At 41.1% G+C, this 13,699-nt stretch overlaps 1 protein-coding gene across 2 annotated transcripts in view; it reads left to right on the forward strand.

Annotated features, from left to right (window-relative positions):
* The first annotated feature begins 210 nt into the window (after nucleotides 1-210).
* LOC127641398 (peroxisome proliferator-activated receptor delta-like) overlaps nucleotides 211-13,699 on the forward strand; it is a 16,879-nt gene continuing 3,390 nt past the window's right edge. The window contains exons 1-8 of one of the 2 annotated variants that reach the window (XM_052124383.1): nucleotides 211-367; nucleotides 10,037-10,369; nucleotides 10,590-10,714; nucleotides 11,660-11,798; nucleotides 11,899-12,101; nucleotides 12,184-12,390; nucleotides 12,491-12,734; nucleotides 13,312-13,699. The exon at nucleotides 13,312-13,699 is cut by the window's right edge and continues 3,390 nt beyond it. In XM_052124383.1, coding sequence (XP_051980343.1) covers nucleotides 10,054-10,369; nucleotides 10,590-10,714; nucleotides 11,660-11,798; nucleotides 11,899-12,101; nucleotides 12,184-12,390; nucleotides 12,491-12,734; nucleotides 13,312-13,559 — 1,482 coding nt within the window. In that variant the 5' untranslated portion in view covers nucleotides 211-367; nucleotides 10,037-10,053 and the 3' untranslated portion in view covers nucleotides 13,560-13,699. The other variant, XM_052124382.1, reaches the window with a different exon arrangement.

The raw sequence follows: 13,699 nt of genomic DNA on the forward strand, positions 1-13,699 counted from the left end.
AAGAGCTTAAGGAAATGTAATATAAATGTCAAAGTAAATCTAAATTTAGTTTGTCTTAAAAGAGAGGAGCAGTCGAAATGTATTTAATGAGAAAAAAAAATCGGTATAAAACATGCAGAAATTTCATATGGGGCAAAATGAGCGCTTCTGTGACGTCAGATGCTGTGACGCGGTTGACCCGGAGCTCTCGGGAGCGCGCATCAGCGCGGGACTCCCGTATAAACCGTAGCGAAGCGGAGTGTGTGCCTGTACCGCCGTACAAACTGACTTATGAAACATTTAATATATTATCGCAGATGTGTTTGGATTAAAAGTTAATTTACGAATGTAAACTGTCATTCCAGAGGGGACTGTTCATTCTGAAGAGGTAAGAATTTAAAAGTTTTCTGTTACTCCGAAAAATAACATGTTTTCATGTGAACTTCAGTCACGTGAGAAAACAACAGATCTGTGATTCATTCCTGGTTTATTAGTAAGATGGTGAAATTCATTTTAATATGAGTGTTTCAGAAACACAAAGAGAGTTTTGTGTTGACAGACATCTCTGATCACGTGAAGGATTATATTCCACATGCCATTTAAACCTTCCGAGTATAGATAGAGAGAGAGAGAGAGAGAGAGAGACAGAGACAGATGTATGGATGGATGGATGGTTAGATGGATATACAGATAGATAGATAGATACAGTTGAAATCAGATATTTACATACACGTATGTTGAAGTCATTAAAACTCATTTTTAACCACTCCACAGATTTAATATTACCAGACTATAGTTTTGGCGAGTCGTTTAGGACATCTACTTTGTGCACGACACGAGTAATTTTTCCAACAACTGTTTACAGACCGATTGTGTCACTTTTAATTGACTATAATCACAATTCCAGCGGCTCAGAAGTTTACATACACTAAGTGAACTGTGCCTTTAACCCTATGGGGTCGGAGGGTGTTTTGGGCCCTGGAGAAGTTTTGACATGCCTTGACATTTGTGCTTTTTTCAGTTGCTTAAAAACATATTAATGGCTAAAGTCTGATAACACTGTATTCAGCACAAACTGGGCTACAATAATATGTCAGCAACATGTGTGTACAGGTTTGTATTTTTGAGAAAATAATGTTTATGCATGGTTTTTGAACAAACTAAAATTTTAAGTCACTGAAATAAGGCCATATAACACATACTAAACATTTGACTTTTGAGAACTGGATCTTGTAGCCTAGAGTTTTGCTACAAAATGATGTGAAAATCATCCTGATCACTCATTTATACAAAACAATATAGTAATTTAACTTTTGTGTGACAATTTTAGAGCTGAATGGTAATATGCGAGGAGGCGTGAACGATCATGAATATTGATGAGATTCACACCTGAGGACACAAAGACCCTCCCCTCGGCCTATCAATGAGGAATGTGACAGAGAGAGAATTAATGTGAGGAGACTTAATGATCAAAATCAAGTTTTAAGTTAAAAGAAGTAATCTGACTATATATTTTCTTTACATAAAGACTTTACTTAATTTTAGACCTACACTACCATTAAAAGAAGTCTCTTCTGCTCACCAAGACTGCATTTATTTGATCCAAAATACATACAGTGAGGAAAATAAGTATTTGAACACCCTGCTATTTTGCAAGTTCTCCCACTTAGAAATCATGGAGGGGTCTGAAATTGTCATCGTAGGTGCATGTCCACTGTGAGAGACATAATCTAAAAAAACAAAATCCAGAAATCACAATGTATGATTTTTTAACTATTTATTTGTATGATACAGCTGCAAATAAGTATTTGAACACCTGAGAAAATCAATGTTAATATTTGGTACAGTAGCCTTTGTTTGCAATTACAGAGTCAAGCGTTTCCTGTAGTTTTTCACCAGGTTTGCACACACTGCAGGAGGGATTTTGGCCCATTCCTCCACACAGATCTTCTCTAGATCAGTCAGGTTTCTGGGCTGTCGCTGAGAAACACGGAGTTTGAGCTCCCTCCAAAGATTCTCTATTGGGTTTAGGTCTGGAGACTGGCTAGGCCACGCCAGAACCTTGATATGCTTCTTACAGAGCCACTCCTTGGTTATCCTGGCTGTGTGCTTCGGGTCATTGTCATGTTGGAAGACCCAGCCTCGACCCATCTTCAATGCTCTAACTGAGGGAAGGAGGTTGTTCCCTAAAATCTCGCAATACATGGCCCCGGTCATCCTCTCCTTAATACAGTGCAGTCACCCTGTCCCATGTGCAGAAAAACACCCCCAAAGCATGATGCTACCACCCCCATGCTTCACAGTAGGGATGGTGTTCTTGGGATGGTACTCATCATTCTTCTTCCTCCAAACACGGTTAGTGGAATTATGACCAAAAAGTTCTATTTTGGTCTCATCTGACCACATGACTTTCTCCCATGACTCCTCTGGATCATCCAAATGGTCATTGGCAAACTTAAGACGGGCCTTGACATGTGCTGGTTTAAGCAGGGGAACCTTCCGTGCCATGCATGATTTCAAACCATGACGTCTTAGTGTATTACCAACAGTAACCTTGGAAACGGTGGTCCCAGCTCTTTTCAGGTCATTGACCAGCTCCTCCCGTGTAGTTCTGGGCTGATTTCTCACCTTTCTTAGGATCATTGAGACCCCACGAGGTGAGATCTTGCATGGAGCCCCAGTCCGAGGGAGATTGACAGTCATGTTTAGCTTCTTCCATTTTCTAATGATTGCTCCAACAGTGGACCTTTTTTCACCAAGCTGCTTGGCAATTTCCCGTAGCCCTTTCCAGCATTGTGGAGGTGTACAATTTTGTCTCTAGTGTCTTTGGACAGCTCTTTGGTCTTGGCCATGTTAGTAGTTGGATTCTTACTGATTGTATGGGGTGGACAGGTGTCTTTATGCAGCTAACGACCTCAAATAGGTGCATCTAATTTAGGATAATAAATGGAGTGGAGGTGGACATTTTAAAGGCAGACTAACAGGTCTTTGAGGGTCAGAATTCTAGCTGATAGACAGGTGTTCAAATACTTATTTGCAGCTGTATCATACAAATAAATAGTTAAAAAATCATACATTGTGATTTCTGGATTTTATTTTTTAGATTATGTCTCTCACAGTGGACATGCACCTACGATGACAATTTCAGACCCCTCCATGATTTCTAAGTGGGAGAACTTGCAAAATAGCAGGGTGTTCAAATACTTATTTTCCTCACTGTATGATAATATGCTGATTTTCTAATATGGGCATATTTAAAGTGCATTATAACCTGAACACATATTTGCAAGCACAAGCTTTGTTGATGATAACGAGTCAGCATAAACACATTAAAATATAATCTAACATTCATATTATTTTTATATCATATTACATATCATATTTATATCATACAGCATACAATGTAAATAACAACATTTACATGTAACTAAAACTTGCCTATTAGGACATGTCAATACTTTGAATCCTGTCTGGAAACAGTCCCACTAGTAAAATATGTACATGTTTATATAAAATACCATGTCAGCTAATGAAAACTAAATGACTTACTCGTCTGAAATTGTATCCTCTGCTGGAACAAATCTCTCTTCAAAATACAAATGTCCACCTCTTCGTCTGAGAAAAATGTTAACTCTTCCTTAATAGCCAAGAGTTTGATCGCCTGTGTATCCTTACAAGCACGCAGAAAAGTTTAGTTGTGTTTGTTTACATCAAATCTCGCAGTCGGGGGCGTGTACTTTTCCCTTGATCGCCTCAGCACATTAGCGTATGAACGGCGCGCTCTGCTGGTGGGTGGGATCACATTACAGATAATGAGATGGACCGGTAAAAACTGTACATCGCTTTGTTTCAAACAGATTGCATTGCAGGAGAATATTTGTTTTAAATTTGAATTGTTTTATTTAAAAGTAGACATTTTAAGCTTTCTTTAGACATATGTTTCATGTTTGTGTGAGAAGAATTCGCGGAGTTTAAGTTCATTTTAGTGACGTGTTTCTGAAATATGATCGTGAACACAGAGACTGCTGAAAGCTTACCCTTTTTATTTTATTTATTTAAAAAAAAACTCAAGATTTTGATGTTAATATGAGTGTACACAAAAAAAGAAGACCCTCTATAGTTTATAATCATGTATTGATTGTATTTATATGACCATAAATGACGGAGTATTTTAAGTCTATGTTGCTGCTATGTGAAAAAAAAAACAGCAAAACGCGCCGGCGCATTTGCCGACCTCAGAGGGTTAAGCAGCTTGGAAAATTCCAGAAAATGAAAATGATTCCAGACAACGAAAATGATTCCAGAAAACGCAGCCGTCATACCGCTCAGGAAGGAGACGCATTCTGTCTCCTAGAGATGAACGTAGTTTGAAGAGAAAAGTGCAAATCAATCCCAGAACAACAGCAAAGAACCTTGTGAAGATGCTGGAGGAAACAGGTGGACGAGTATCTAGATCCACAGCAAAACCAGTCCTATATGGACATCACCTGAAAGGCTCAGCAAGGAAGAAGCCGCTGCTCCAAAACCACCATAAACAAGCCAGAATACAGTTTGCAAGTGCACATGGGGACAAAGATCTGACTTCTGGAGAAATGTCCTCTGATCTGATGAAACACATATTGAACTGTTTGGCCATAATGACCATCGTTATGTTTGGAGGGAAAAGGGTGAAGAACAGCATCCCAACAGTGAAGCATGGGGGTGCAGCATCATGTTGTGGGGGTGCTGCAGGAGGGACGGGTGCACTTCACTAAATAGATGATGACATCATGAGGAAGGAACATCTCAAGACATCAGACAGGAAGTTAAAGCTCGTCACAAATGGGTCTTCCAAATGGACAATGACCCCAAGAACACCTCCAGAGTTGTGGTTAAATGTCTTCAGGACACAAAGTCAAGATATTGGAGCAGCATCACAAAGTCCTGACCTCAATCTGACTCAGTGACACAGTTCTGTCTGGAGGAATGGGACACAATTATTGTGAGAAGCTTGTAATAAATAATTCTCTTAAAATAAAGTCGTGATTCGAACTGACCTAAAACAGGGAATGTTTTCTATGATTAAATGTCAGGACTTGTGAAAAACAGTTTAAATGTATTTGGCTGATGTGTATGTGGATAGATGGATGTATGGATGTTGTGTTAGGGTCAGGGTTGGGTTGTTTGTAGGTGAAAGTTGTTTTGGGGTGATTTTGGGACGGTCTGTCCTGTTTCGACACACACACTCTCTCTTTACACACTTGGCACAAAGTGACTGTGTTTACTAACTCCCAAAAACACTCCGTGAACTCCAGTAACATGAAGTGTTAGTTAAAGGGAAAACATTTTACAGCACCTCATTTGTAGATACAACAATAAAGCTGAAGTTTGTAACTTGTTTTAATACTTTCTCCTTTCCAAACTTTCTCGCAATCTCAATGAATTGCTGGAAAACTGTAAACACCGTCTCTGTGGCGCTATTCAGCTGGCATACAGAAGTCACTGGGTCTATTCCAGCGTACCTCAAATCATTTCTGCAGAGCTTCGTGCCCATCAGAAGCTTGAGGTCGGCTAATGAGTGGCACCAAAACACGTTCCTGGACATTCAGTTTCACCGTACCACATTGGTGGAATGAGCTTCCCAACTCCATCCTGAAGCAGACTCACTCTCTGTCCTCCAAATAATGGCTAAACACTTCTGTTGTAGTATTCCTGTTTTGTAAGTCGCTTTGGATAAAAGTGTCTGCCAAACGAATACATGTACATTTTAATCAAAATTCCCCTGTTTGTTTTGAGTGACCCATCCAACCCGACACCGCAACATCGACCCAATGGCGTGAGGTGGGGGCGGGACTATCTGTTTGTGCGATCAACAGAAGACGGAGGGTGTCTTTGACGAGATCGGTTTCTCAATGTGTGTTCTTGCATTCTCATTGAAATGGTTTGAAATCACCATCTACTGCAAGTGCAGAGAATGTATTAAATTACCCAGATGTGTTTTTGATCAGGCTGAATATCGAGGAGGCATCAGATGGCAGAACCCATTTGTAGTCGTACGCGGCCATGACTTCTGGGACTACATATGGGTGGCAGAAAAAGGACATTTGTCATGTTTTCCCTCAAGAGTTTCCCGCTGTAAGCTTCCAAAAGTCTGATGACTAGTGAGGAGAGTCCTGTCTTCAAGGTAGCTTGACAAGACTGCGGAGGGGTGATGGTGTAGTGGGCTAAAGCACATAACTGGTAATCAGAAGGTCGCTGGTTTGATCCCCACAGTCACCACCATTGTGTCCTTGAGTAAGGCACTTAACTCCAGGTTGATCCGGGGGGATTGTCCCTGTAATAAGTGCACTGTATAATACATTGGTAATCAGAAGGTTGCTGGTTTGATCCCCACAGTCACCACCATTGTGTCCTTGAGTAAGACACTTAACTCCAGGTTGCTCCGGGGGGATTGTCTCTGTAATAAGTGCTCTGTATAATACATTGGTAATCAGAAGGTTGCTGGTTTGATCCCCACAGTCACCACCATTGTGTCCTTGAGTAAGACACTTAACTCCAGGTTGCTCCGGGGGGATTGTCTCTGTAATAAGTGACCTGTAAGTCACATTGGATAAATGTAAATGTAAAGCCTTCATAAGAACGAGAAACATCCAATGTTTATTTTCGCAATGCCACTGGGTGGCGCTAGTGGCACAGAAATGACACACTACAGCTTTAAGGAGTTTTCAATGTCATAGTCGCCCACTCGCACACCTGAATATTATGTTGACGTGAACTTTGAAATGTTTTTGGTTATAGCTGGTGGAGTTCCCTGTTCATTCACCCTGAGGAGTCACGACCTGTTGCTTCTCATTATCTGTGAAGATGAGTCATGTGTGTTGATTTGTGTACAGATACTCCGTTCAGAGTGTGTGTGTGTTGGAAGTGATGTTCTGGTCTATTGTAAACAGTTTAAACATCTGAGTGGAGATGTGTGTTAAAGTCATACTTGATTATTTTAAGTGTATTTCTGCTTTGTCAGAGTGCTTGTGGTTAGGGTTAGTGTTGTTTCCCAACACACCACAGAAGGACATTTCTTTTTGCTTCGTTTGCTTTTTATAACTTTAGACCACACAGTCGACAGACTGTCATTAACGGATGTGTAACTGCAGCGGTTGTGTGAACGTCGTCATCATTCACTGCTTCCATTTACATCAAGAAAACCTCATGATTGAAATGTGCCAATCCCCAAAACTAATCATTTCTGCCTCTGGACGCTGCTGCTAGTGTGCTTTAGCACACATTGCTATTGTTATTGCTCATACGAAGGCCCAAATCAATAACTGTGTTTCCATCCAAGTTGAGAATAATTTTATGCGGGAAATCTGAATATCGCTAATAAAGCAGCATTTCCATCCCATGAGTGTAACAGAACAAAATCTGCACTTCTGGGGAAATTAGTGCAAAATAGAATTAATAATGTAAGTTGAAGTCACTGTGGCTGTTTTAGCAAATGTAATGAATAACGTGCGGTATGGCGCACACCGATCAAACGCTCGGATGAACTTCATGTTTGCAGTGAAAGTGTGTCTGGCGGTTTCGGGAGGTGATATGGTGCATTTCAGACAACTTGTAACTCTCACCTTCTACTTAATAACTGGAACGCCATCCGAAGTCGGACATCCATCTTATGAAGTCAAGGTGGAATCAATCAACTCCCAACCTCAGCGAGAAGCGTCAGTTTACGTCATTTCCAGGATGGCGGGACCATGAGCGTAATGCGGAGCTGGATTTTGTGGAGCGTAAAGACAAACTTCACTTACGTATTGTCACTGCAGGAAAGAACATTAAACATTATTGTTGAGTCATGGCGCCATCTTGTGGTGTGTACATGTGACCATGAAGTGTGATTGACTCAAACATATTGAGGTCTGAAGTGGAAAATGTGATCTCTGGTATTCCAACCTGCAACTTCATCTGGGACATTGTATGTGATATCCTAAAATACGAAACGCTAGATACGCTAGTGTGTTAAACAAACACTTAAGCAACGCACGCTTGATTTTGTGACGTGAATTCAAATGTAATTGTTCTAGATTCTCGGCTCGCTCTGGTAATGGACTCTGATCAGATGAACACGATTGTTTTAAACTGGCATCTGTTTGAATATAGCATCTCATTAACATCTCATTAACATCTCATTAATACTGATGATAGTTGTGACGCATTGAGTCGTGCAGGGTCGAGAGCGCTGGCGGTGTATCTGGGTGTCAGTATGCACACTTTATAGAGTAGTATGTAAGTATGCTGTTCAAACATAAAGACCTCAGTGTGACCTTTAACCCCAGAGGGAAAAGATTTGTGCTGTTGAATGTGAATTATGCAGGAGATCAGACTCGTGATAATCTGTTCAACAACAAACTCAATGTATTTCTATTATTCCTGCTGCAAAGCTGTTGATGTGATTTATATCTGGCTGTTTGGTTTGTTTCTGGTTTGTTTGTTTGTTTGTTTTTTTTGGGGGGGGGTCATTTAATCTAGGTTTGTTTTTGTTTTGTTTTTTGGTTGTTTTGATTCTGGAGGTTTGTTTGTTTTTGGTTTAAAATTTCTATTTTAATTTTTCGGTTTCTGTTTTTTTTAGTGTGTTTGTTTTGAATTTGTTTTGTTTCATTTTTGTTTGCGTTTTTATTTGTTTGGTTTGTTTCAATTTGTTTTCAGTTTTGTGTGTTTTATTTTGGTTTAGTTTGATTGGTTAGTGTTTGTTTGTTTTTTTGTTTAATTTAATTTTATTTATTTTTTTATTTTTATTTTTTGGTTTGTATCTGGGTTGTTTTGTTTTTTTCTTTTGTTTGTTGTTGTTTTTTGAAGGTGCTTTGATTTTCTGTTTGTGTGTGTGTGTGTGTGTGTGTGAGTGAGTGAGTGAGTGTGTGTGTGAGAGAGAGAGAGAGAGAGAGAGGAGTGAGTGTGTGTGTGTGAGAGTGAGTGAGTGTGTGTGTGAGAGAGAGAGAGAGAGAGAGAGTGTGTGTGTGTGTGTGTGTGTGTGAGAGAGAGTGTGTGTGTGTGAGAGAGAGAGAGAGAGTGTGTGTGTGTGAGAGAGAGAGAGGTGTGTGTGAGAGAGTGTGTTTGTGTGTGTGAGAGAGAGAGAGAGAGTGTGTGTGTCTGTGTGTGTGTGTGTGTGTGTGAGAGAGAGAGAGTGTGTGTCTGTGTCTGTGTGTGTGTGTGTGTGTGTGTGTGTGTGTGTGTGTGTGTGTGTGTGTGTGTGTGTGTGTGTGTGTGTGTGTGTGTGTGTGTGAGAGAGAGAGAGTGTGTGTCTGTGTGTGTGTGTGTGTGTGTGTGTGTGTGTGTGATGATGGTGTAGGAGCTCTTGCGGTTTTGTTACAGACGTTCAATGTATCTACAGCTGGTGTATGTTAGTTCCCAGAATGCATTGCTCACAGTGGGTCAGAGGTGAGCGTACAGCAGGTTTCTCAGTATGTACTAAACACGACACAGCTGTCAAAATCACACACTCATGTCAAACTCATAAGAACAACACACACACACACACACTTTCTCACAACACATAAGAACATCACACACACACACACACACACTCACTCATGTCAAACTCATAAGAACAACACACACACACACACACACACACATTACCGTAAATGTATCAAACATCTCGAGCTGAAACATCTATAACATCTGTAGCATCTGTGCATTTACATCTATACTTACATCAGATTAGGAAACAAAGGAAAACAAATGATTCCAGAAGATATTTGGATGGAGAACGCTTGTGCTGGAGATTGAGTTAGTCCCAGACGTTCAGTTCACAGTCTTCAGTGTGTGATGAGTGAATCATCATGTCCTATCTTGAGAATATATTTTAATATCATTGTATTTTTATGAAGTATATTTCAGTACATTTTGTTAGATTTATATTTGACAATGTGTTAAACTTAATTCAAGATGTATTGTCTGTATGTCTTATTTTCCTAATATCTTTTCAAGTCTCTTATTTTGAGGATTTTTAAAATATGTTTTCTGCAAAAAATTAAAAATATTTTTTGTAGTGTCCGTTTACTTTGTTTAATGTGTTTCTATTTTCCAGGGGTTATTGTGATCGCAATGAGGGGATTACCCAGAGATCCCAGCGCAGTGGGCGGAGTCTTTATGGATAATGACGACTCCTCCCCCTGCAGTAGCCACACCTCTCAAGGGGAGGGGCCAGATTACGAGCATTTGGAGGACTTGCTGTCTGAGCAGGGAGTTGGGGCGGGGCTTAATTTGGATCTGGACATAAGGGCGGAGCCTGAGGACAGTGTGCGGCTACAGGGGGAGGAGTTTAGCTGGGAGCTGCCCCATCAGGACACGAATGAACTGGAAGTACAGAATAACCCCAGCGACAGTACAGCCAGTCCTAAACCAACAACAACAGCTCCAGGTTTGTGCTGCGCTGACCGTTTCATCTGTCAATCAACCAGTCAAAAAACAGCACACCCTCTCTCATGCACTCTCACACACTGTTACACTGTTTAATAAGTGCGGGTGACTCTGTCATTGTGATGATGATGCTCATTATTATTCATGAGTTTATAAAAGAGTTTAACATTTAAAGTGTTTCATTCATATAAAAACATTTGTGTGTGTAAATCTCTCTAAAGCATCATCTCTGTCGGAGCAGCTCTTGCAGGGGCACAAGGAGGCGGGGTTAAACGTTGAGTGTCGTATCTGTGCTGACAAAGCGTCTGGATTCCACTACGGTGTTCATGCCTGTGAGGGCTGCAAGGTCAGGGGTCATTTTCCCTTTCAACTCATACAAATCTGTTATTACATCTAAACAACCAGAAAAACCCATTTCAATGTTTTAGTCAGCGATGACTAAATCATCTTAGTCTACATGATATAATCGTTCACAAATCCAGCTCAGATTTACTGTCGTAATTTCTGAAAAATTATTTTCACACAATATTGAAATGGTTTAGATTATCATAGTTTTAAAAATGTTATTTGTATGGATTTCTATATTTTAAGATTGTCCCATACCCAGACAAGCAAGTCTGGGTATGGGACAAGTGTAAAACAATCAGATCTAATTTGGTGTCTGTTTAGGGCAGAAAAGGAATAATAATAATAAGAAGAAGAAGAAAATCAGTACAAAAAACATAGGGTTCCAGAACCTTCAGTGTTTGGACTACTAAAAAGTGGAAATTAATAAAAATAAACCACAGGGTGTGCTGAGTGGCTCCAGTCAGGTCTCCTTAGCAACCAAATTGGTCCGGTTGCTAGGGAGGGTAGAGTCACATGGGGTAACCTCCTCGTGGTGGTGATTAGTGGTTCTCTCAATGGGGCGTGTGGTGAGTTGTGTGTGGATCGTGGAGAGTAGCATGAGTCTCCACATGCTGTGAGTCTCCGCGTGTCATGCACAACGAGTCGCGTGATCAGATGCGCAGATTGACGGTCTCAGAAGCGGAGGCAACTGTGACGTGTCCTCCATCACCCGGATTGAGTCACTACGCCACCACGAGGACCTACTAAGTAGTGGGAATTGGGCATTCCAACATTGGGAGAATAGGGATCAAATTAAATACAAAAATAAAAATCAACCACAGGAACATAAAAAATGTCCGTAGTTGAAGAAACGCTCAATTACAGGCCGTTCCATTTATTGATTTAGTCTGTTTGTTTTGGATTGGGGGTCTGAAAAATGGTTTTGAGTCTCTCTTTATCTCAGGGCTTTTTCAGGAGGACGATTCGTATGAAGTTGGAATATGACCGATGTGATCGCAACTGTAAGATTCACAAGAAAAGTCGCAATAAATGTCAGTTCTGTCGTTTTCAGAAGTGCCTGATGCTCGGAATGTCTCATGATGGTAAAACGACAACAGACAAACACTGACAACAAAACACTAAAATATCACCTGAGCTTCTACAGAACTAAAGGTGGTTCTCTGTGTGTGTTCGTTTGTAAAGCGATCCGATATGGACGGATGCCAGAGGCTGAGAAACGGAAGCTTGTTGCGGGTCTGTTAGCTGGCGAGAAAAGCTCACCGAACTCAAGCGGTTCGGATCTCAAATCTCTCGCCAAACGGGTGAACAACGCCTACCTGAAGAACCTCAACATGACCAAGAGGAAAGCGCGGAACATTCTGACAGGGAAGACAAACGCGAGCCCGGTAACCAGCACCACAAGTCACCAGTACTGACATATGAAATGCCAATAAACCTCTTACTAAAAAAGTTTTTTCTGTCTTTCAGCCATTTGTAATTCACGACATGGACTCGCTGTGGCAGGCGGAGAACGGTTTGGTCTGGAATCAGGTGATTAACGGCGCTCCGCCCAATAAAGAGATTGGCGTTCACGTGTTTTACCTCTGTCAGTGCAGTACAGTGGAGACCGTACGAGAACTCACCGAGTTCTCCAAAAGCATCCCAGGATTCGTCAACCTTTTCCTCAATGACCAGGTAATGGTGTAAGAAACAGGATATTAGACGTTCAACGATTTACATCAATGTTATGATAATTAGAATGTGAGTCTTGAGTAGTTCACCTTTGATCCTGCAGGTGACGCTGTTGAAGTATGGAGTCCATGAAGCAATCTTCGCAATGCTTCCGTCGTTGATGAATAAGGACGGGCTGCTGGTGGCGAATGGGCGGGGCTTTGTCACGAGAGAGTTTCTACGCAGCTTACGAAAACCCTTCAGTGAGATTATGGAGCCGAAGTTTGAGTTTGCGGTGAAGTTTAACGCTCTTGAGCTAGACGATAGTGACCTTGCGCTGTTTGTGGCGGCTATTATTCTGTGTGGAGGTGAGCGACTGTTTCTAGCGAATGCACACTTTAGTTTAGAGCTTTTGAACCAAATGGCCTTGAGTCCTCGGATCATGCTAAAAACATTTCTGATGGATTTTACGCCATTTTTCAATTTTGTTGAAAACTATTGCTACAGATTTCTGAAGCCTATTCAGCCACACATTTTTCTGGCATTTGGAATGGATTTTCATACAGTTTATTTTTTACTACTCCTCCTACAGTTTTTGTCGAATCTTCACCAAAATTGGCTTATATCTTATTCAACCTAAGCCTCAAAATGTCACTAATTAGATAACGGTTCGATAAACCTTAACGAAGTTGCTGATGAAGTCGCCGAAAAGGAAGTGAGTCTTTATCTTGGTAACACTTTAACATATTGATATGAAACTTTGTTACAGTGCCACCTACTGTTTAAAATTATAAAGAACGACTTTTTTAAAAAAAACCTTTATCGTTGTATAACCTAACTACTCATCCTAACAGTTTGTATGTCAAAGGTGCGTTTGGCCCATCATTGCTGTTTGCAGATATATTACAATAGTGTCAATGTATGTATGCTGTGTTCACTCTGTAGATCGTCCAGGACTAATGAACGTTCATCAGGTTGAGGAGATCCAGGACAACATCTTACAAGCCCTGAATCAGCACCTGCAGATCAATCACCCAGGCGCCAACTTCATCTTCCCCAAACTGCTGCAGAAACTCACAGATCTGCGACAGCTCGTGACAGAGAACGCACAACTGGTGCAGAAGATCAAGAAGACCGAGTCAGAGACGTCACTACACCCACTGCTGCAGGAGATCTACAGAGACATGTACTGACTTCACCCAACAGACATTACCCCACCTGGCCCTGATCTAACCGAATCCACCTGATCCCACTGCTGCAGGGATCTACAGGGAAGTGTATTGACCCGACCCAACCCTGACCCAGAATCCACCTGACCTGACCCGACACAACA

This window comes from Xyrauchen texanus, chromosome 50 (genome assembly GCF_025860055.1).
Source record: "Xyrauchen texanus isolate HMW12.3.18 chromosome 50, RBS_HiC_50CHRs, whole genome shotgun sequence".
NCBI classification, from domain to species: Eukaryota; Metazoa; Chordata; class Actinopteri; order Cypriniformes; family Catostomidae; genus Xyrauchen; species Xyrauchen texanus.